At 35.1% G+C, this 25,331-nt stretch overlaps 1 protein-coding gene across 4 annotated transcripts; it reads right to left on the bottom strand.

The window, feature by feature from the left end:
- Positions 1-531: 531 nt before the first annotated feature.
- Positions 532-25,071, bottom strand: cd4-1 (CD4-1 molecule). 4 transcript variants are annotated; one of them, XM_053237499.1, is made up of 12 exons: positions 24,730-25,071; positions 13,717-13,849; positions 10,519-10,603; positions 9,446-9,595; positions 9,194-9,334; positions 6,798-7,064; positions 4,838-5,212; positions 4,395-4,649; positions 3,202-3,305; positions 3,056-3,102; positions 2,190-2,228; positions 532-1,078 (listed from the first exon to the last, which is right to left on the bottom strand). In XM_053237499.1, the coding sequence occupies exons 3-12, from the start codon at positions 10,571-10,573 to the stop codon at positions 1,048-1,050; spliced, it is 1,464 nt and encodes a 487-aa protein (XP_053093474.1). In that variant the 5' UTR covers positions 10,574-10,603; positions 13,717-13,849; positions 24,730-25,071; the 3' UTR covers positions 532-1,047. The 4 variants fall into 4 exon arrangements, with proteins under 4 accessions (XP_053093474.1, XP_053093476.1, XP_053093480.1 ...); XM_053237501.1 differs by lacking the exon at positions 24,730-25,071 and adding an exon at positions 14,211-14,306; XM_053237505.1 differs by lacking the exon at positions 24,730-25,071 and adding an exon at positions 14,271-14,289.
- Between the last annotated feature and the right edge of the window lie 260 nt (positions 25,072-25,331).

The following is a 25,331-nucleotide window of genomic DNA, read 5'->3' as shown; positions in this document are numbered from 1 at the left end:
TTGTCGTTTTACTCAGACAATTCAAATCCCACCTTCCTGTGTGGGAAAAATACCGCTGTATAAGCTGAAGTACAGAAATGATAGTGTCCCAGCCATGCTGTTAACTATGCACCACTGCTGTGGAGTGTCCCACACCTTTCTACTGCTGGATCTCAGATCAGTGATGCTTCAACGCTGACACACGGCCCACTTCACCTGGTCCACTGATCAGAAACTAATAGTAAGCTCAGCACTCATTAACTCCTCTGACAGTAAAGCTTACAGATGGGACACTTTCAGCACAAAATTATAATTTGCATTGTTTGCAAATACCTTCAAAATCTTTAGATATGGCTACTTACAACTGCCATTAACACACAATAGATAGCCCTTGTGTGTCTAAAATCAACTAAGTCTGCTATCTGTATTACTAAAGAAAAGAACTGACCATTTATAAAGTTTTGATTATTTCATCAAATTTATTGAAAATTTTCATTTCGTGTACATATTTATTTAATGAGAATATAAAAAAGAAAATACATGCTCTTCAAAAAATTTTTTAAATATTTATTTACACAAAATATTATTTTATTAAACATGATTACTCACATATACATACACAGTCTGCTATCAGTTTAGCTAAATATTCAGTTCAGCTAAGCACATAGAGTATGTTGCATGTATAAGTTCATTAGTCTGGCTGAATTCTGGTCTGAACTCTAAAATAATCTAATAACGTAATTATATGATACTATAATATTCAATGAAATGTTTATCATACTATATTTAAGTAGTACTTCAGTACCATATTACACTAAGTACATATTACACCAGGCTTTTATTTATTTATTTACAGCTGTAAAGGAAGTGCGTTTACATGATGTTTCTCTGCTTGTTTTTGATACAGTATTTTCAAGTAGCTGATGTTTAAAAAATGACATTTTAATTGTTCCTGCCGTCTTGATTATTATTTTTTTTTTTCAACTCCAGCTCAGCAAGCGTTGTTTATGATGTAGGAATTCAGCTTTTTCAGTCCAGCAGGTTACGTTGTTCAGGAAGAGGCTTCATTCAGTTCTTGTAGAAACCTTTGGGCTGGGGGCTAAAACACATCATCATCATCATCAGTATTGCCTGTATTACCATGCTAATACTTCTTTTTATTTAGTGTTTACAACTGGCAATGAATCAGAATTTAATTTAGTTCACAAATAATACACATTCATTTTAAGATCATCTCTATGGTAGTTGTATAGAATCCTCAGAAATCCACTTTAACTAGTTTGGCTAGGCATGAATACTGAGCAAGTTCATGCTTGAGCAGCTCAGCTCGAGAAAAAAACTGCTTGGACATTTAGCAAATTAGTCAAACTGGAGATGATATAGACAAATATATTATAAGACACAATATTACACTAGTTAATAGATACCTGTTTAATAATACATGTATAGCTGAATTATTACTCAGTCATAATGTCATTGTTTGCAGGAGTGGAAAATATTTTAGCAACTGTACTTCATTACTGTACTGAAGTATTATTTTTGGTGTATTCACTGAATTGTTGTACTCCCACTTGATTAAATTTCCAAGAAAAAAACCTACTTTTTACTTTTTTACTATGTATTTAGACCTGCTCATTACAAATCTCGAAGGTCTCTTCTTCTCTCATGCAGCCACTGTCTGTACACTATACATCAATCAAATAGGTTCAGTTTAGCATCCAGTCATCATGTTGATAAATATAGCTCCAAATATAAATGTATATAAAAATTTCAAGAATCATGGCAATTTGTCCACTGTAACCTTCTTATGATACACAATATAGTTAGAATTATAGCCATCCGTGTGTGTCGGATATGGAACTTGAGGGTGAGGGTCCCTCGCCCAACTCAGTAAAATATTTCATTATACTGGACTAACCAAAGATTCATACAAAATGAGGTGTAAAATGAGGTAGAAGGCATGAACTCCATCTAATTTAAAAACATATGGTGAGATAAATTTTTGATAATTTGTTAACATTAACTGGCTATATTTAACAATTTTGTCTTTGCTAATGCCAGTTTAGACTAGCATCAATTCCTGTAGGGAAAATAAATTGGCTAGGCAGCAAGTCAAATTCTAGCTAATACTAAATGTTGGTTATTTACATAATATTTTAGTTCTGATTAATTAATTGGCAAAATACTTAGTATATGACAAGCAAACTTACTGAAATTGAATGATGGTTTCAGGCAAAACAGCGTAGTTGCTTTAAAATGAAAAGCAACAGTTTTGGTAAGTACTTCAATACATTTCAAAGTAGCAACCTTTTTTTTTTTTTTTACTTCCCCTTGAATAAATTTTTTGGGCTGGATACTTCCACTTTTAACTGATTTTGACACATTATCTTTACCACATGTCATTTTTGATAGTGTCCTAAAAATGTTTGTGTTCTGCCAGGTCTGCATAAAAGAAACAAAAATTGCCCTCAGAACCAGAAAATAAGCACATTTAATAATTTGTATGGCATTAGTGTTTCATTTTGTGAATCATCTTTGGAAAATTCTTTGTGCAAACAAACCTTTAAACATTGTATTAATTGGATACATAAATACAGATACTTAAATACAGGTAGCTGCTGTGGAAGAAAATAGTAATATTTACAACTTTAAATGAAGAACACAGAATTCCCCAAGCACTTTCTGCTCCCACAGACATTAATTTGCACCTGTGCTCTTCGTATTCACAGTAATCAGTAAACACAAAACCCTTACACATTAATAATTTATGACAACTTCATTACTGCACATTTTCTACATTATCAGTTTGATTTGAAAACTCATTTTTGACTTTAAATCACACATGGCTATGTATTTCTGAACATAAATATATCAAAAAAATTAAAAAATAGGCATGTGCAGAAATGTTACTAGGATTGAAAGCATACTGTATGTATTTATGACAAGCCCATGTGGAGTGCTGACATGAGCATTTTCTATATGCAGTGAATGTGTACTATTTTGGGGTTTGTGTCACATTTTGGCTACACCATAGTCAAGTGGTAGCAAACCTGAAACTAACAGCAACAAAACTTACTTCTTACAGCAGCAGTATTTCTTCTTACGCCGTCTATACCTCATCACCTGTGCAAAAATGAGAGAGAGTGAGAATTTAGAACAAGAACGAAAAAAACAGCACTAAATTATGACATTATGATATGTTGATATCGTAGTAATGTTCACCTGTCTGCGTCTACGAATGATGATGACAGGTATTACAGCAAGCACGATAATGCCCAGAATGCCACCAACAATAGATAAAACAAGCCAAAGCACTGGAGCTCTCTCTGTAAAACAGAACACACAGGACAGCGTTAGACTAAAAATGTTACCAGTTCCCTCTTGATCTCTTTAAGAGGTGGGTCCTGTCTCCCTCTCTGCTTTAGTTTTGGACTTGTTCGATTGCTGGCTTGGAGTGAAGTAAAAACTGGCACATAATTACTTCTTTTTGTGATTGCACTTGTGATTGTTGGCATTCTGAATTTTCACATCTGTTTTCATAAAAAACTTTGTAGGTGATAAACGTAATCAGGCAAACACCATAGGTTACTAAACAGAATGACCAATCATCAGTCTCACATCTTTTTTTTTTTTTTTTTTTTCTCTTAACCAGCAAGTCAGCATCAGTGTAGTAAACCCCAGAAGTAAACAGAACACTGTGTTAGCATGGAGATTTTCTCTACTTAGACACACAGGCGATCTAGTTTAGACAGCTTTCATTCAACATAAATTTATATATTTCTTTTTATTAACGTTCTTCTCTTGTAAATATACCTTAAGATATGGAAATGTATCGCAGTTCATATCTTGCTGTGCGCTTCTGTTCAGTGTCAGTTGGTTCTGTATATAAAGCTTACTGTACACTTTTTTAATTACACACCCATATGTATATACAGTATGTGTTTGTACAGAACAAAGCAGTTTAATAAATTATTTAGGGTAGTGCTGCCACTGAGGAAGACACAATGGGTAATATAAGAATAGAAATGTTTAGATGGCGTTATAAATGACATTTCATACTGATTCTTCTGTTTTTGCATTTCTTGGAAAGTAGAAAGAGAAAAAACAATACTGCAGTCAAATGTTTTGTTGCAGTCCTCTACTCTTCATATGTGTAAAGTTTACTGTATGGTTCTGTACAAGTAATCTGATTGGCCTACTTTCTCTTGATGTGTCATGGATGAGCTCTGACTGGATCTGTCTATATAGGTGTCCTGATATATTACCTGTACAGACTGCGAGTTAAACATTATCTTTATTGACAAATCTTTATTTTTCACTGTGCTAACATAAATATTTTAGACCTGGATACAAAAAAAGAACATACTCTGGAGCCAGGGATCAGTCATTCTTGGCCCACAGCCTTACTTCCTTACCAATTTTCAAACTGATTGTAGCTGATGTAAGCACTGTTGTATTCTTTTTGAGTTGACATGTCCATCGCCCGCTGTGCTTCACTTTTACTCCAGGGATAGACAGCTCTACGGGATGAGGAGGGCTGAGATTTGGCAGAGATGAACCTTGGGGGGGTATCCAATTCACTTCCAGGTCAGAGGCCATGGGATGACCCAGTGTGCAACTCAAGTTCACTGTGTTACCCTCATATATATCTTTTTCTGGCGAAGCAATAACTACAGGGGAAAGGGAAATATAGAGATAATTGCAGTAAACTAGTCTACATGAAAGTTTGTATAAAATAGTACGATAATGTCATTTTAAAATAAATATTACACAGAAACAGATATATTTGCAGATATATCTGATATATATAATTTCAGATATACTAATTTCAGCTAGTTCTTCATCTGGTCACACTCACCATCCAGCACCTCTACCACTACTTTCCTAGTGAGTGTTCTTGACTTGAACTTCACACTGCAGGTGTATGTCCCCCTGTCGTTTATAGACACCTTGGGAATCTTCACATCGAGTACTTGATTTTTCAACGCAGTCTCCTTGAATAGACTGACTGTGCCACTGGGGGCCTTCCAGACAGGGGAGGAATTGAGATGTAATTCGAGTAGAGGGGTTGAGGATGCAGGGGAGTTAAGTGAAGTGAAACTCCAATTACCTCCTGTCACACCTGTGGCATTCAATGTGGACCAGGTAATACTTGAGGGGAAGGAACACGGGATAGGAAAATTAGAGGAGGTGTCATACGTGTAGATGGGATCTGGTGGAGAGGGGTTGAGATCTGGGGAAAGAATAGGGAAGATAAATATTTTAATATATAAGATCGCTCAAATTATAATTTCCTGCTCAGCCTCTGCCTTGGCTATATATGTCCTATGTATGTATGTTCATCTTTTTTTTTGTTTTTTTTGTTAGCTGTGTCTTGTTCTGTTGTCACCCCAGTGAATGCATATATACACCTTTGGCTGTCCTTTGTCTTTCTGAGATCACAATTTTTTTTTTTTTAGGTGAAGTTTTCTTTTAGTTTAGTTTTTTTTTTTTTGTGGTCATTGAGCCTTGCCACCTCAGAGCTCAGGTTACTGTTTGTTCTGAGTTGAATGAATGAATTATGTTTATTTTTACATGGGGTACTCGATGGTTTTAATGTTACTATTGAATAGATTAGCCATAAATCAATTGTTCTTTGGCTTGGAATCTTCTGTAAAAGCTATCCTTGACTGCCTGTTCTCAGAAGCATGCTACAGACAATGTTAGTGATTTTTATAAGAGCCTAAATATAAAAAGACGCTGTGAATTACATCATTTGCATTACCTTGCTCCTGCCACACGTACCTGCAAGCATTAATACACATGCCTCCAGGTGTACAGAAATAAAACTATCAATCTACACTCAGAAGTTAGCCTTGCACAGTATGTCCAATTCTAACTGGCAAAGCAAGCTGATAACATGTGCCTAAAGCATGAGCAACTAGGTCAGTATGGAAATGGAATATTTTTACTAACATTTTATAATTTTTTTTTTGTTGGTTGGTCATATGCTACATGGCCAAAAGTACGTGGACATCACTTCTTCTTTCCAGCAAGCCAGTTTATCATGTCTGTGCCCTGCTAGGGCTGCCACTGTCAACTATAAATGCTTTCCTGGTGAAATCGAGATGTCAAGAAACAACAAGAACAGTTCACAGACTGCTCATAGAGAAGCTCACAGACGGAAGGTCAAAAATCATCTGTCTTCAGCTGCAACACTTACTACTGAGTTGCTGTCTCTGATATTGATATGGACATGTCTACTGATTCTGCATACCCACCTACTACACTGCATATTGCACAACAATTTTTACATAGGGTCACTGCACATTCTTACACATGCCCTGCCACATTACTTATGACTTCTCTTATGACTACTGTACATTTTTATACACACACACTACCACAACTGCTCATCACACATGTCTAATATACGGTTTCAAGCCTGCCAACCTGTAATATATTTCAATATAGTTAATCTGTACAGGAATCTTAGTCTGTAAATAACTTGGAGAGCTATTTATTAGTATATTTTTATTCCCTCTTATTTGTGGCATATTGTGAGTTTATTGTGCATTTTTAAACTCTTGTGAACTGTTAAGTCTTAGTCTTCCCTGTTGCTCTTGTTTTGTGCCTGTTGTAAAACCAAATTTCCCCTTGGGGATCAATAAAGTACTCTCTCTATCTATCGACAACCACATACAGACATGATGCTTGGTTGTCCACATACTTTTGACCATGTAGTGTATCTAGTGTTTTATCTGGCTCAAATGAAATTACATAATACAGTAAAGTATGTTAATGCTTGAAAATTGGAGTCCCATTAATTTTTTACTTACCTACAATGATGACATCAGTCATGGCATTTAATGTGCTGCAAGTTTTACATGTCACTTCACAGGTCCACTTTCCACTGTGAGAGCTGGAGACACCTTTCACACTAAGAGTGTGTTTGTTCCCACTGAATGTTCCGGAATGAAGTTCCTTATGCGGCCCTAACCATCTTACAGTAGGGTGAACACGCTCAAATCCTTCCCTTTCGATTTCACAGGACAGATCGAGACTGACAGACTGAGCCAGCAGTGGTGGCGGTGTGGGCATCGTTACTGAGAGTGAGAGACAGAGAAGAAAGTCATTTCGGCAATTCTGTAGTCACATTGTCACAATCAGTGCAACAATAAACATGTCCCTAGCAGTGGTATTAGTTTTAAATATTAAATATATCTCAAGATTGATAATTTAACAAAAAATAAAAACTATTCTCTTCCTTGCATGGAGGGCCGTATACAGTATATATGACAAGGACAGATTAAATAAAGATGAAATATTTTTGTTCTGCTGCAGTTATATGGGTGATTAAACTATTGGGGAGCCATTTGTGTCTCACTGATATTACACTTACAAATATGTAAGTAAAGTAAAGGTAAAATACATTTTAAACATAGGCAGAACTTAAAACATTAATTTAAAAAAAAAGCTTTTATATCAATTAATAAAATATTATGTTGTGATTATGATGTTGTGATACTGACTGATAGGTCAATTTGAAAGTACTATTTGAAAGTCACCCAAAATGTAGATTGCAATTATAATAATTTAATATTATAAATCATAATAATTATATTATCATAATAAATTAATAAATGTCATTATGAATTATTACTATAAATACACATAAGCAACTCACTAGAATGTTCTTAATGTCTTCATTACATAAGCGAGTTGACATTTGCACATTTTGTGTATTTGCTTACAAATGCAAATTGCTTCTATGCTACAAAATCTCAACTCTGTTAATCATTTAGGAGCAAAATGTAGCCCCTGGGCCTCATTCAAGCTGGATATAAACGGATTTATTTGTAAGTCATATAATATGTTCGTATCCTACTTGTGCTCCTGAGTGTGTTTATTATGCATAAGAAGACTAACTGTAAACCTCGACTCGATTTACTTCAAATCATATAACTTCCATGGATTGCTGCAGTTTTTTATATTAAATATACTGTCAAGTTTAATTTGCTTTTTAAATTAATTTTATTATGTTTATAGCATTTATCAATGCCCTTATCCAGAGCAACGTATAGAAGTGCTTTCAAAAACACAACATCCTGCTAGTTCACTAGGACAGAGTACCATCAAGACACTTTTGTGCAGCTCAGTCGTTTTACATTATTAGTATTAATTAAAGAATAAGAAAACAAAGAAACACAAACACATAAATTAAGACAAATATAGTAGTCATTCAGTTATGACAAAAGAAATTCTGCCATATAAGCAGAGCCATAAACCATAAACAAATGCCTCTGCTGATGGCAGATTTAGTGCAGGTCTCCTAATGAGGGAAAGGATGTTTAAGGTTTATAGGTTTAAAGATAAAGATTTTTTTTTTTTTTCGGATGATGAAAGCTGCCTTATAAATCAGTTCTGTTTGCCACGGCATTTTCTTTTAAACACTTCGAGCACGTCAGCTGAGAAACCTAAACCTATTTTAAAATACCAGTTTCCCTGTGTGATGTGATTGGTGTGCACGATCACCTGGGTACATGGTAAATCTTTATTTTTTTTCCTTAACCTTTTTCTTTTCATTTTCTTGTCACCTCAATTACTTCACACCTAATTTACCTAATTTGTCTCCAGTCTTTGACTATTTCAGGTGCTGTTACACTGCTAAATATATTTATTGGCATATAAGTGAGTGAAATAACTTTTGCCTTTCTACCTTTTCTTTCACCATTTAGTAGTCATTTCATGTTTCCACCGCTCTGTGTGCTTGACCTTTTATGGAGTTTTGTAGGCATCACTAAATGCAAATGAGCTGTGGCCAGAACACACTTTGCACTTTATGGTTGATCAACATATGCAAGTGAGTACGAAGAAAATCAGAAACTTTGGTAAATATGGTGGAAAATTTTAGTTTTTAGTTTTAGGTTTGGTTTATGCAAACATTTACACACAACTTTACTAAAAGATTGATAAATGAGGCCCAATGACAGCAAAGAAACCTTGATTAAATGGTGAATATTTAATTCTTAAAAGTTATTCTTAAGACTAAATGGCCCTCCAAATGTGGAATCACCCACGTGGCACAGGGTGGCATGCTGTGTACACAGTGAATATCCTTTAACACAGACTTCTACACTTCCATTCAGTGTTTTTATAACAGATATGTACATGATATCTGGGTTATTGTCTAAGACATAACAAACTTTAGTAGTGTATTTCGTTCTCATCTTACCACGATAAAGTTTGTATCTGTTTGTAGTACTAGACACGAGTTCATGCTGTTCACATCTGAAGATTCCAAAGTCAGACTCAAGAACAGGTGAAATGATAAGAGACCAGTCTGATGTAAGAGAGAGTCGTCCCTGCCACTTTTCTGGCAATGTCGTATAAGACAAAAAAAAAAAAACATTAACCTTCAGTTTTGTGACATAAATGTAACATAAACATGAGATGCAAAATTGCAATGATTCTTGTTTCAGCCCACCTATTTTTGGAGAGGATGATGTAGGGTTCCTAGTAATCAATAAATCATTCGTAAAGTACCAGTTGACATGAATTTTGTCTTTTGTTCCCCATTGAGTCCTGGGAAGAGTAACAGAGTTTCCTATCTGTGCGAAAACTACGCGTGGTTCTTCTGAGAGAGCGAGAGAGAGAGAGAGAGAGAGAGAGAATGACAGAGAGAGAGAGAGAGAGTGATTTCACAGCCTTCATTTAATTCCATAAGCCATATATTACTGAAATAATGTACAGTGTCTTCCATTACAAATTCCAAGGAAACAGTTAAAACACAATTTGTAATTAATTAAAACATTTCATTGAATAATCATTAGGAGAAAAGCAATAATGACTGATGGCATACGCTTTGTGACATATGCCTAAAACTTGTAGGCATGCATATATATAAATTCATTATTTTGTTTCCCTTCAATTAATTAACTACTATGATATTTACAATGACAGCAAAAATCTGAAGAAACCATTCACTGATCTTCAGTAACTGCTTTATCCTGGTCAGAGCCGCAGTGGATGCGGAGCCACTCCTAGTAACACTGGGTGTGACAATACACTCTGGGAATCTGAAGCAGCAGCACTACATTTACATTTGGGCATTTTGAAGACGCCCTTATCCAGGGCGACTTACAATTATCTCATTTATACAACTAAGCAGTTGAGGGTTAAGGGCCTTGCTCAAGGGCCCAGCAGTGGCAGCTTGGTGGTGCTGGGATTTGAACTCTCAACCTTCCAATCAGAAGTCCAATATCATAACCACTGAGCTACCACTTCCCTACCCAGCACTACCCACTGTACCACTATGCCTTTATTACTGTGTGTGTATGTGTGTGTGAGTGAGTGAATGAATGAATGAATGAATGAATAGTGGAAGAATGTTCAGTGTGATATCCCATTACTGTTGTGACTATGTGACTGGTATTAATATTTGCGGATTTCATTTTTCTAGGTTATTAAATTCTACACAGCTATTGGATGCCTACAGTCATCGGTACTAATAATTTTATGCTGTTTGTTAATAATGCAGTGGTTCTGAACGAGTCTTACCTGCAGCTGAGTAAGATGGAGCCAACAGAAGCAATAACCCCAATAAGAAACCCATTCTGTCTCTCAAGAATGCACAAATGATAAACTGGGAAGAAAAATTATAAAATGTAAATCAATTTATTTACAAACACTTAAATTTTCACTTTTATGGAGCTCACATTTTAAATATAGTGGCGCACCAGAGAAGAGTCTTACAGTAAAGCGAAAGGAAGGGGCTTGTGGTGGGCTCTGATTTTTCAAAAGATTGAGGAAAGAAAGCTTGAAGAGAATGAGAAGAGAGGGAAGGAGCGACAGTAAGCTTTGCGGTGGGCTATGGGTTACAGACATAAAGAGCGAGGGGCATCAGGCAGGGACATGAAAGAGAAGCAGCTCTGAAGAAAGAGCGCGAGAAAGCGAGTGGTGGAGATGTGGGGCTGTGGGGGGCTGAGATTGTGTCAGGAGTAGATTCTTATCCCTCTCTTCTTAACCTCCTCACCTCCTCCGCCCTCCTACACACCCCTTCTTCCTCCTCTGTTCCACGAAAGACGGATCTCTCCACGCTCAGGAGGAGAAAAAAAAATGCCACACGGCGCTGTTAGTGGTAGGCTGAGCTGGGAGTGTGGTGTACAGCATATGGAGCTTTGTTGTGTGTGAGATTTGTGCAAATCTCCTCTTTCTGTTTCTCTGTGTAGGTACTGTCACTCTAAAATGTCTCAATTTGCACCATTTGAATTGGGGTTGTAAATGGCTTGAATGATTTTTTTTTACGATCCATTTTTACATTCTATCAATTATGTTGACTTCATGAATGCATAGGACAACAACAGGACTCTAAATACAAACAGCTGAAGCTAAAATCTGTAATTAATTAATTAATTAATTAATAACACTCTGTTTTCTGATTTTTTACTGATTTGTGTATTAATTTAATAGTATTGGCTCTAATGAATTGATAGCTTTTCTACAATAATCACTGGTCTGTTTGAAAAAAAAAAATGCTTACTTTGAGGATATAACATTTCATGTGAATAATCTTTTTACTGTACAATCTAAGTACTGTGAGACATTTACATATAATTAAGTTTTAAAAAAGTTTTCAGCACTTATGGTTACAATTAGGATCTATTGCCGTACCTTTTCTTACGCCATCCTTCATATGAGAGTTTGTGAAAACGCCACATTTTCATTTCTACACTTAAAAAAATAACAAAACAGTGTTTTTTTTAAACACATCCGTGTGTCTAATTGAGGTCAATTTGTGCTACTTTAAGATATTTTTTTAGCATGAATGTGTTAAACTGCAGTTTGGTAAAGGCTACTTTACCTGATTATATACCTACATTAATCACACCCTGATTCTGATAAAGTTTGTCCGCATAATGTAATTGGCAATAATATAACTCATGATGAGCTGGTAGGTTGTGTAGTTTTGTCACCCTCATTTTTAACAATATATGACACACACACAAAAAAATTTTTTTAAGTAGTGACACAACACAACAAAGCTTGCTGTTTAATGCTTTTTTAAATAGTGATACAGTTTGTGTGAGATGTGAAGTTGTGAAGATGTGGGTTTTTAACTTTCGTATAATTATAAACAGATTATACACAGCAGAATATATGGTTCACAGTAAATACTTGTATTATTAACTGTGCAAAGGGGCGGATTATGAAACACATTTCTGATCATTTCTTCATCAGAAATCAGGTAAATCAGTGGACGCTGACATTAATATGTTATTTCTAATAAGTGATCAAAATCTTAAAATATTTCAATGTTATTATACACCACATACACCTCAGGAGTTTTTATTTTCACAAGACAAGATGTCCGCTGATACAAGTTTTCCCAAAGTGCACCTAATACTAGCTTTTCTGGAGGCCTGTTGAGCCATGTATTGTGAAGAATATATCAGCAGATTGTTTTCATCACTGTAGCTTTGTGACAGGCCTACAGTGGGTACAACTTAATTAGGATGAAAAAAACACATCGTTCATCCGTAAAATGTGTAAGAATTCTGAATATATACTATTAAAAAATATTCCACGTATTCATAAAGAAACCCAGCAAATAAGGAGACAGCAAAAAGCTTCTGTGCTTTGAGAAAGACAGTGAAATGAAAAGGTGTCAAAAAAGGAAGTGCAGTCGAAAAGAAGATAGATGTAGAGATAGAAGAGAGCAGAAGGCTGCACCTGACAACTTAACCCAGAAAGACAGATGATCAGGGCTGTGGTCAGAGCCAAGGTTCAACAGAAACACTGCAATGCAGCAGATTCAAGCATATTGAGGGCATGTTTATGCATTTTAAAATGACTTTACATCCAAATATTTTAAAATGTAAACACATGAGCTGCGATATCATTTAAAGGCATGAAATTGATCAGAGCAATTTGACAAAAAAATACAATAAATTCATTACGGAATTTCCTAATGATCTTTCTACTACTAACAGTTTTTTGTCATACTAACAAATAGCTCAGTTGTAATAGTGCAGACGTTTTATGTTACATGGATCCTGTTAATTACAGAGTTTAAGTCTACATATGACAGTAATGACAAATTGCTGTTTTTGTATCGTAGTACGGATGCCAGATATGCGACATCATCCTAAGGAGTGCATTCACTTTTATAAAAAAATAAAATAATAATATGAGGGGAATATTAAAAAACAAGTCTGCTGCTAAAAGTGATCATACATTTAAACTGTACCCTTCCTAGTCACTGGGATGGTACGCTTATCTTTTAATATGTGTCTTTCACCAGGACATGTGGATATAGTGTAACATTAAAAAATCATTTAATTGGACCATAATTACATTTCAAAGGAAAGCTTTAAAAGTAAACTACATGCACCTTTTTAGATAAAAGATGCATACTAAAAGTACAAAAGGCGTACGCTTGATGGTACCACCCCAGCGACAACCGAGCGAAGTACAGTTTAGTACACTTTTTTTTAATGTACTGGGAATATATATTTTGAGAAAAATCATACTTCAGTCAATGTAAAATGTAATAATGATGTAAAGTATGATAAACAATTACTTTATGGTTTTCATCTTAATGACTCTTAATGACTCAGCAATGTTAATGCATCTCCACCAGGCCATCATCAGTGACGAGCAAAACAAACAAACTTGTAAAGAGTTTACCGCATTGATATAATGTGTTCCTACGGTTAATAATTCAATAATGAAGTAAAGCTCTGGAGAAGACTGTACCTGGGTTTAAGTATTCAGCGCTTGATCATCCGATGTTTGTCGCTGCCTTTCTCAGGTCCTCACCAGCTCTGTTCCTGTGCAAGTTATAACAGTCCTAGAGGGTGTGTTGACCCCTCCCTTACATCTGATTGGCCTGACAGGAAAAACAAGATGTCCAGGTTTAGAATAACATCTAATCTTTCATTTTTTTTAATTAGCTAAAAAAACGACAGAGATGATTATTGTGAATATTAATGGTTACTGATCACAATCATGGTCACAAATTTCACATAGTTTTCCCATAAATTGTCCCTTATTGTCAGTACCTGATCAATCTCACATTAATGACTGGCTTAAATCGGAGTGAAGCAGTACGCTCTGATATATGTTAAAAGTTACACATCCACATTTTTGATCCTAAAACTAACATTGCGATTTAATGAAACAACAAAATATCTGTGGTTTATCTGTACAGAAATAATGGAAAAGATTTTATTGGCATTTATCTCACTTACAGTGACCTGTAATTTGTCTTGTTGAATCATTTTATGTTCTTTTTTCAGTGTATAGCTCACCGGATCACTTTATCCTCAGTAAAGAATCGCACACAGTGTAGTTTATTAGCTATTCAGTAATAGTTTATTAGCTATTCAGCAATAATACAGCAGACAATATACACCTATTGTATATGTGTATGGATTTTTCTTCAATATATTGATGTTGCAAGGGTTTGTTCTCTTTTACTAAGGTTTTCTGTTCTCTCCCCAATTCTTTTTTGTTTTCTGTACTGCTGAGTATGGTACAAGCAAATCCTATGACATTCGTGTCTTCTTCCACTTTTGTATACTTTCCCTGTATATTCTAGTGGAACGAAACAGAGAACGTGATAGAAGAAGTGTCATTTTTTTCATTCTTTTCTTCTTTCTGTTCATTCTGTTCTGCTTTTTAGTCCAAATCATGAAAACATCAAATCTTTGCCTTACATACATATTTCTTAAATTTCCACCTTCCTACACCTCATTATTCCTACACTTTGTTATTGCTTTGTTGCTTTCCTTGGTGTATAAAGAACTTTAACATTTAACTTTAACACTTTAACATTAACAACTCGGCTGATTGGCTCACAACAAACAATTCAGTGTTTTAATGGTTTTCCAAATTAGATAAAAGGATCAAACAATGTAAGTGTAAAAACTTCCATGATTATTTAATGAATGTCAATTACAGAAACATTCATTACAGAAACATGTAGTTAGTGGCACTAACTACAGATGTTCTACATAACTTCGCTTTTCCCTCGCAACGCATTGTAGTTCAGATCACATTAATCAATGCTCTGACTCTGTTCATTCATTTATTTAAGCCTGTTAATAAAATAATACGTTTTGTTTACTTAATTTAATGGAAGCAGGTTCAGAAACAATGTCATATTTTTCTTTTTCTTTTTTTTTTTTTTTTTTTTTACAGCAAGGTTTAGATCATCTGCAGCCTCAAAAAAACATAAAAACTGTTTGCAGTAAAGTGTGTTATTGAAAGAACATTCCTGCTGACTTTTGATCTGGTAAGGGATCTAGATTTTCTTGTGAAATAGTTTCATGCTTATCTAAGCATACAGAATCCCCTCAACTTCTCTTTTTTCTTTTCTTTTTTAATTTGCCTGCTTCTGTATTTCGTTATAAACTGGTCTTTGTGAAATAAATCTGTACGTCAGTCCATAATATATTATAGAAGTTGTCATTTCTTTCTTACTTATCTACAAGACTACCTGAATTTCCCTTCGGGGATTAATAAAGTTTATCTTATCTTATCTTATCTTATCTTATTAGCATTTAGTTTTATCATATTAAAACTTTACAAGCTTTATTTAGGTCGTTATTTTTTTGACACACAGAAACTCTTTTAATTTGTGAACACAGACGTTCTTTGTTTAAATAATCATGATTATGATTTTGTGCTATTTTACTAAGTAAACCTAGTACGGATCAATTTAAAACACTTTCAAATATATAGAATAAGTGCAATATATTATAGAACTGAGATGATAATTTTTGTGATATCTACTGTCTCATTCTACTTTAGATGTGTTTTAGTTTATAAGTTAACACAATATGGTTAGTTGTTCTAGTCACATGATGTAAGTTATGAGTAGTTACTTATTTAGTGATAGAAAAAAAAATCTCATGAATCTCAAGAAAATGCAAAAGCAATGTTTCTCATTCCGTCAGTAATATCCACTTGGGACATGACAAGTCTACGGTGTGCCATTAATGAACGCAGCCCTCTGCTTGCAAATTCATAAGAACCCGCATGAGCAAACTTTTATGGAATAAGTTAAGAATTCAGTAGTACTTGAGAATACATCTAAAACTGTTCATGCTCATGTCTCTCTCCTGATCCAGACTATAATCTCACCTCAATACTGTAAACGTGTTCCTTCTAATAAGAGATGCTATAATCATAAAGACTGTCCTGTTCTCATCCAACTTATTCACAATATACTCATACTTAACATCCTTTCAACACACTTTGTACAGATTGTCTTCATTCTTCTATAAATGTATAGTGTACTGATTTATAATCTCATCATCCAGTGTGACCCAGAAGAGGATAGGTTCCATTTTGTGTCTGGTTCCTTTCAAGGTTTCTTCCTCATGTCGTCTCAGGGAGATGTTTCTTGCCAATGTCACCTTGGGCTTGCTCTAAATAATTAATCTGCTTTATAACAATGTCTATTGTTGCAAACACTGCACAAATAAATTTGAATTGAACTTTACTTAGGAATAGGGTAGACAGGGTGGCCGTGAGGGACAAACTGTATTTATGCACCTGACTATGTTTAACCAATGTTGAACGGTTAAATATTAAACACGGCTTTGTGATTGCAAATTCAAAGAATTCATACAAGCAAAAAGTTATTGCTCAGGTTAACGTGCAGCAGTCACTCTCACCCACTAAATACTAGCGTTCATGTTCATGAAGGGTGCGAAAGAAAGGCAGCCTCATACGGAGTAACAACGTGCTTCTGTAGGACATGGGTGGTTTGCTTAGGGGAACCACATGAAGGTCAAAACAAACATGGCTCCTGCCTCACATCTGTCTTTGAGGTTTCACCCTTCTTTCATTCGCCTCTTCCTGCCTCTCTTAGTTAATCTTAAAAAAAAAAAAAAAGCCTCGCTCACATAGCTCACATCTAATCCAGTTTTCATGGGCCAGCCATTTAAAAGATATTTACTGTAGAATTTAGACAAAATGTACCATAAGTTAACAGTAGATTATTTGGGGAAACCTAAAGAATGAACATCTGATTCATAACTGTGAAATTTTCATATAGGGTGTTTTGAGAGGAAAGACCCAGTTGCGAGGGTTCCCTCATTACTCACAGTGTTCGAGGGAGTATAGCCTGAAAACACAACCGTTTCTGAAAGAGAGAAAGACTGAGAGGAAAGGTGGAGGAGTAGATTTTCAGTCATCCTCCACAGCCACTAATGTAAAAAGTACAACTGCACATGTTTTTGTAAAACACTGCAAGCTTTTGCCAAATGGACACCGTTCTTGTTGTTTCAGTCTGCTGCTGAGAACCTGAAGTAATAGATTCTAGCATCTAAAATTAGCTCGGGGGAGTGAACATTCTCCCACTCTTTACCACCTATCTCCACGCAGTAATCTCTCTCTCTCTTTCGGTAATGATGTTTATGTGTTTAGGCTGAAGTCTATCAGTAAGGGGATCCCTCAGACATGCATGTTAATCATCATGAACTTTCAGACATTCCCACACTTTGCTCATTCAAGCTTTGCACATGACTGAATTAACCCACAAAAATGGCTATAAATACTTTGACAGACAAAAATGAAGTAAGTTCTTGAAGAGACAGATTTTATGGATAGTTGACGCTTTGCCAGAAAACATAGTAGCGCAAATTCTAGTGAAGTGATGCTCATATGTTTATCTCTGCTGTTTTTGATTTTTTAAAATTTTTTTTGGTTTAAATCTCTTCCAGGCAGTGATGCAAGTCCCGTGGGCTTTAAATGTACACACAGTGAAATGTCAGTGGAAAGAAGCTGGCTGAGCTAAGTGACATTTGGTTTCCTTATTGTGAAATGTAATTGAATCTTCCATTACAAATCTCTCTCTCTCTCTCTCTCTTTCTCAACCACTATTCCTCAGTCTCTCCAACCTGGCCTCACAACTGCACATTCAAAATAATTTTCTAGACTCAGCTTGACTGAACAGTTACGGATGCCTCATGGTGTGCCTCAGTTAGAATTCCTACGGATTTCTGTTAATCACCTGCACTAGCCTATCTTTCACTGAATTTCTTTTAATGAAGATATTAAAGGATTGTGCTGGTGGATTATCAAACCTTCCAAATGTCATTTGACGCTGTTTGGTGCTTTGCGTCAGAGCAGTGATTTAAAGCATTCAGAAGATGCCGAAGCTCCATTACTTTTGTTAATTAAGTCAAAGATTGTTTATACCAAAGCGTTAGGTGTTGAATCTGAAGGTCAGAAGATGTGGATTCATTTTCTATAACCGCACAGCTCTGACCGTAGTTCAGCTGCAAATCAAATCACAGGTTTCTATTAATGGGCTCATTCTGATATGTTATCTTTTCTGGATTAAGTTCTAAGGGATTTGTATGGCGACATTCCATATTAACAGTGTTTAAATTGAAAAAGTTATTGATATGGTGAAGTTTTCTGTGAGGAGATGTTGATTTAACATTTTTGGAAGGAGTCTCCAGTGTCAGCACTTTGTAACAGCCAGTAAAGCTGTAACTTTTAAGTTAAAAGATCAGTGTTTTTTCCTTTCCTGTTTTTTTTGTCTGATTAACTTCATAAGAGAGGAAAAAAGAGAGACTGGTGAGGGAATGACTGTTGTAACATAAGTGATGTAACTTTTGTAAGATAGTGGAACTAATTTCTTTCAGACCTTCCACAATATTAAACTTCCCTATAAATGAAAAAGCCTGACATATTTTTCTGTAAATAATGAAAAGTTATAACTGCTGGTAAAGTGCTATGGTATAAGTGGAATAAAACACTGGGCCACATCACACCACACCACACCATCATTGATTTTCTTTTTTTTTTTTTTTTTATAACAGAACACCACGTCATGTTTTGTTTCTTGTGTATAGGACCCAGTATTTAATCTCTAAGTGGCACGATCATGTTAACTATAACTGCCAGTGTAACGATCACTTATGCAGCCTAGCAGGTATAACACTGTTGATGCCAAAAGAGTTACAAAATTAAAGAAGTGCTGATAATGCGTGGATCTGTTCAAAGTGTGATTAATGAGACAGTGGTTCTAAATTGAATTACTAGAGACCCTGTGCACTGTATTTTCTTTTTTCATAATTCAGCTATTTAATTAATTATCATTCAGGGGTGTCATCAGGACTGAAACTGACAAACACTGCCATGGGGACATGCGAGAAAAAAAAAAGGTTTTGCGTAACAGGGTTTATTATGTCTTTCAATACTCTGTTTCTGTTCCTTTTTCCCCCTTTTGTTCTATGGCAAAAATGATGCCAACGAGCCCCTGGTCAGAGCACAGCAACATCTAAAATAAAACAGCTCTAAAAAATATTGTTTTTGTTTCAGGGACTTTTCTGCCCCCAGAAAAGTAGTGTAGTACTTTTTAATCATGATACTAAAAAAATTCTTGTGATGTTGTTTTACTGGAAACCTATGGAATGCATTTTCTTACCAAGTTATGCAATATACATATCCTACGTCAAAGTGTCTACAAAACACTTTTAAAAAAAATGTACAGGATGAAAAGGTACCACACTAAACACAAAGAATCACAGACTTTGTCTCCAGTTCAAATAATTTCACTGAATATATCATAAGAGGTTAAACGTTTCATAAACACTATGCTAGCTTAATTTCCAGGTATGATTTATTTCCTGAGACTCCAAAGGTACAAGCACAAAGTGGAACCACAAAACAGCCATCAAAAATAAAAATGTAAAGGGTATTGGATCTGGATATAATTGAAAATTTTATCCAGTAAAACACATTTTGTTCTCCTAGTTTGGTCTTTGTTTTCCTCATTATTATATCCTGCTTCTCTTTTACAACAACATATGTCTTGAAAAAGAAACCTCTTGAGATTCTGCAAACCTTTACACAGATTGCATGTAAAGTTTGTTACTGTTTACATTATCATTCAGGGGTATAGTGAACTTTCATCATGGTGTAAAGAGCAGCAGGAGATTTTTTTCTAGAGACTGAACACTGTAGGTAGTGCAGCGATTAAGGTTCTGTGCTCGTGCGCTAGAGTCAAAGCCCAGGACTGTAACTGTAAAATGTCTTCTTCAAAGAAACTTCTTAAGTGAAACTCCACCAAACTGCAGCCAGAACCAAATTCAGCAAATGAAAAAAAAAATTTACATTTCTTAATAGTGGATGGCTTAACAATTTTTCCCAATGATCAGTAAGTCATGAAATCATCCACAAAATAATTTAAAAAAAAACTGAAAGACAGAGTTTCTTGGACCTCGAGATTTGCTTTAGTTTACATAATGTTACAGTTGACATTTCTACCAACAGTAAGATTGGAAAACTGAGTTTATTATGGAGGAGAAACACAGAAAACTCTGCTAAAAAGAATAATATTTGTCTCATTATGGCCAAAAAGGACCATCTATCAAAGCTTATTGATAAATACTGTAGGGCTGATTACAGCTATAGAAAAAAATGACAGTGAGAACCTACAAATAAAGTATGCACAAGAAATAAAAATTACCCATGTTGATTTAAGTCCCAGGTATATACACAAAGTAATGTGTTAAAGTACGATGTGTGCTGGGCCTGGCGAACTCGCCTTTAAAGGAAGCAAAGTCAGCTGCTGTAACTGTCTTCAGCAGCACCTGAAACAAGCACTTCTTCACAAAACCATAAAGAGTCTAAAATTTCTTCAGAGATGAATGGGTCAAGAATGATTTGTAGTGGTGTAGGAGACAAATTTTATATTAATGGCTTGGTGAAGTCATTCCTAATAAAAGTGGCATGAATAAAAGATAATGGCCGATTACCTGCTCATTACAACTGTTTCTGTTTTGCTTTAATAAAACATCCTCCTTCCTCTCCAGCTTTGTGATACATTCAAGGTTGAAATATAGTATATCTTCCTTTGCCCTATTCCTCTAAACAAAATGTGCCACGTCTACATTTGCATTATAAGTATTTTGCATGGTTAATGACATTTTTGCCTCTTTTGACTATATAACCCTACAACAAAGTGACAAAAGTAGGAAAGAGAACATGGGGGTGTAGGAAAACACCTGAAGAAAATGGGTGGCTGTGTGGGCTAGGGTTGAAGTGAAAAGGAGAGAAATGTGTGCATGACACATCGTATGAAAGAGGGAATCCTAGTCTCAGTATGAAAAGTAGTCTTAGTTATACATGAGTGTATTGCATACTAAAAAGTGTATCATTTTAACCTCACTTTTTAAATGTATTATTCCTGCTGGGCTTTTCTGGATAATTTCATTAGTGCACACAAAGACACTACTGCAGCAAGTGACTAAAGGGTTTGATTTTAACTTCTTACATCACTAAACACTATAATCTTTGTCATCAATACACAACCTCTAGTCTATAGGAGAATACAACACTCACAAATACAATACTTTACACAACGACTACTCATAATACAATATACACAATAAAATACTTTTGTTTTTTCTAAGCACAGCTCCAGCCTGTAGCTTGTAACCACTGTAAAATACTCATGATCATTACAGCTCCTGTGAATAAACACCATCATAAACATACACTGCGTGTGTTGCTACATTACAGACATGAACTCCATATAGTCACTTACCCAAACTGTCAATGGCAGATATTTAGTTATCAATAAACAATATACCTTTTAAACTGATAGCTTGGTATACTGTATATATCTCTGTGTGATACACTGAGTTACCCATTGATTATGTATGACAATGTAGTAACTAGTAGACTGGCCGCATCAGTGTATGAAATACTGAAATATTAACATATTTACTGAAATAATACAAGCATTTGTATAGTAAACATTATTAAGATTAGTGAATAGTATCCATTTAAAAAATGTTAACACTTGCGATAGACAGACGTCCCATCAAAGATGTATTCCTGCCTCATGCCCAGTGTTCCCTGGCTAGGCATCGGATCCAACACAACCCTGACCAGGATAAAGCTTTTACTGTCGCTGAATGAATGAATGAATGAATGAATGAATAAACTATTGTGTTTGCTGCTGCTCATAAACACTTAGGTCTCCTTAGTCTGTCTTGCTTTAACCCATCTTGCTTTTGTATATTTTGCTTTAGCCCATCTTGCTTTAAATCCATCTTGCTTTAGTCCATCTTGCTTTTGTCCATCAAGTGTTTGTCTGTCTAGATTTAGTCCGTCTTGCTTTAGTCCATCTTGCTTTAGTCCATTTGTCTTTAAATCCATCTTGCTTTAACCCATCTTGCTTTAGTCCATCTAACTTTTTGTTAGTCTTGCTTTAGTCCAGCTTACTTTTTGTCCGTCTAGCTTTTTACTCATCTTGCTTTGGTACATCTTGCTATAGTCCATCTTACTTTAAAACCGTCTTGTTTAAGTCCATCTAGCCCGTCTGTCTTGCTTTTTTATGTCTTGCATTAACCCTTCTTGCTTTAGTCTCCTTGTTTTTGATGTCTTACTTTAGCTCATCATGCATTAGTTCATTGTGCTTTAGTACGCCTTGCTTTAGTCTGTCTTGCTTTGGTCTAGCTATCGTTATTCCATCTTGCTTTAGACTGCGTTGCTTTTGTATGTCTTGCTTGCATCCATCTTCCTTTTTGCCAAGCTTCTCCAGCAAATAACAGATCATGCATTAAATTATTTTTATGATAAAATAGTCACTACATTAGATGTATAGGCCACAATGGCCTAATTGCAACCTAGATACTAGCATGGTGTTTGGTTTATCCATTGAATCCAGATAAATACTGACTAAACTGTAAAGGTAAGATGGCAGCATGTACGCAAAGCACGCCTCAACCTCTTTGTAATTACTGCATTAAATTGTTGCAAGTAAACAGCATTGTATTTGAACAGAAATCAGATGTAAATTATTTCCAACTGATTTTTTATATCTGCCAACTACAGCTATCTCTGAAAACTCAAAATTTGAAATCTAGATGAAAATGAGATAATAAGAATTTATTTATTGATTGTTTGAATTGTTTGATTGAAAATGAGACCATACATGGTCAGTAGGTTGGACTTGGCTTTTAAGTACATTTTTATCCTATATACAACTTCAAACCCTGGAAGATGCCTTAAAGATATTCGTAAATTCAACAACAATTCATCAAGAATTAAGTGTTCGATACTCGATGAAACTGAGCGTCAATAGGACCAGTGTAGACTTATCCAGATGTTTTGCGTTTTATTGTGCTTTTAGCTCAGTTCATGAAGTTCAACAACTTAGCTTCTATCCTTAAAAAAAGCATTCATCATGCATTTTAATACACAAAGTATAGGATGTGTGTTTAATACATTATTTAATTATATAGTCCTTTGTACATTCACTCTGTATTGTGATCCTACCCCATATTCAATTTTCAATTTTATTTGTACAGAGCTTTTAATCAATATTGATATTGTCAGAAAGCAGCTTTACAGAAATCCAGAAGTAAATTTGGAGTCCTGATTGGCAAGCCAGAGGAGACGGTGGCAAGGAAAACCTTCCTGAGATGATAAATGGATGAGAAACCCATAAGAACTAACTTGAGTAAAATATAAAGATATTATTAGGTATTTTAATTATAAGTACAGACACCAGCTGCCATTTTATGCTTATGATAATTGTACTTCACAAAAGTCAGCATTAAAAAAATCATGTTTTGCTTTCGTCGTGTATAACGTAGGATCGAAAGAGTAAGCAGCACACATACAAGTCAAATGCAAAAGTAAGGAATATTTGTTTGATTGATAAACAATGAAATGTTTAAACATTTCAACGAACATACTCCACAGTGAGTATTGGGTATTATAATGATCTGGTAACTAATAAACCTAGTCTATACAAACTGTATGACTTAGCAACTTAGTGTAGATGTAGTGACAAAGCGGTAAGAATAATAGCGCGCTCATTAATCATTAACAAATAAACTCTCTTGCTACATCTTTTTTGCCCTGTGCTGTAATCTATAGTACCATTAAAGACATATACAAATAAACTACTTCCTTACTGTTCAAAATATTTAAAATGATACAAATTGTTACATTTAATGCCATTTAGATTTTACCATTACAAATAAGAATTGTGTGCAATACCACAAGTCTGATTAAGTCTGATCTTGAAAATAAAAGAAAGGTCATCATCAATTGTCTCTGAATAATAATTGTCAGAGAAATACGTTAAGCAATTTATTGGCTTGGTCCTGTGGCCTGTGCTATCAACAGATCGTTGAGGGAATAATTTTCAATCCAAAAAAAGAAAAAAAAAACAAGACACTGGTCTTTCATACATTATAGTTCCACAAAACCATATATACATAATATTAGAACAGTCTCAACTCGATACACACATATAAATTTCTCATCAGAACCGTGAATGTTTATGTTCTGTTGAGGCCTAAGTGCTTTCAGACAGAATACAACATCTATATTCAATACTCTTTATATACTCCCAATATCATTATCATTGTTATTATTATTATTACTATTATTATTATTATTATTATTGTTATTACAGTTACAATTATCACGTAAACACAGTATAATGCCCCATAAGTACACATATGTACCAGTCATTATTGTGTTAACTGACGACAGTACCAGTAATCACATATTAAATATAAAAATCACATTATAAAAAAAATCATACACAGTTAAGGATTTGAATCTAACAGACTGAGAACGTCAACACTGTCTCAGCTATTGTGCGATTAGCAGTGACGAACCTAATGACTGGAAACCAAGCCCAAGTGCAAGCACAAACTTTATACTGGTATAAATTGTACTAAAAAGCAGAATTTCAGTGGAATAAAAAGGAGTACTCACAATGTTAATGCGAAAAGGCAATTCCTTCTGCTGAGCCTCACAGAGCTACACTGATATTAACGTTCTCTAACAGTCACATGAGACAGGAAACAGTGCTGTCATCTGTCTGCCTCACTACTGTAGAGGACTATGCTTAGTTTAGCTTTGCTAGCAGTACCAACTTCACTAAACTCTTGCTCTCAGATTTCTCTCCTCCCATCAAGACCACCATCGGCACTTCCAGCTGATATGTGAGCACTTAGATTCCTAAGTGTCTCTCTCTCTCTCTCACTCACTTGTCTCCTGAGCTCCTCTTATGTCACCCCTCAATAACTACTTCTCTTGTAATGTGACTGTGTTTTATATATCCGTGAGTGGAAGTCGTCACATTTGGAGAAGTTTTGTTTATCCATAAGCTGCTGTACTGCTGTGTAGCAATGCTGATGTGGACATTTTATTTGCACATGACAGGAGCAATGCATCTGACAAATTTAGGCCCTTTTACACTTTTTTTTCTTATAATGTAGCTGTGTTTTATGTGTATTTTTAAAATACGCGCACCATCTATACTTGCACAATTCCAGGCAAAACAAGCACACACAAGTATGTGCACTATATATTAC

This window comes from Pangasianodon hypophthalmus, chromosome 1 (assembly GCF_027358585.1).
Source record: "Pangasianodon hypophthalmus isolate fPanHyp1 chromosome 1, fPanHyp1.pri, whole genome shotgun sequence".
Taxonomy (NCBI): domain Eukaryota; kingdom Metazoa; phylum Chordata; class Actinopteri; order Siluriformes; family Pangasiidae; genus Pangasianodon; species Pangasianodon hypophthalmus.
Note: the sequence above shows the minus strand (reverse complement) of the source record. Positions and strands in the feature narration are given on the sequence as shown.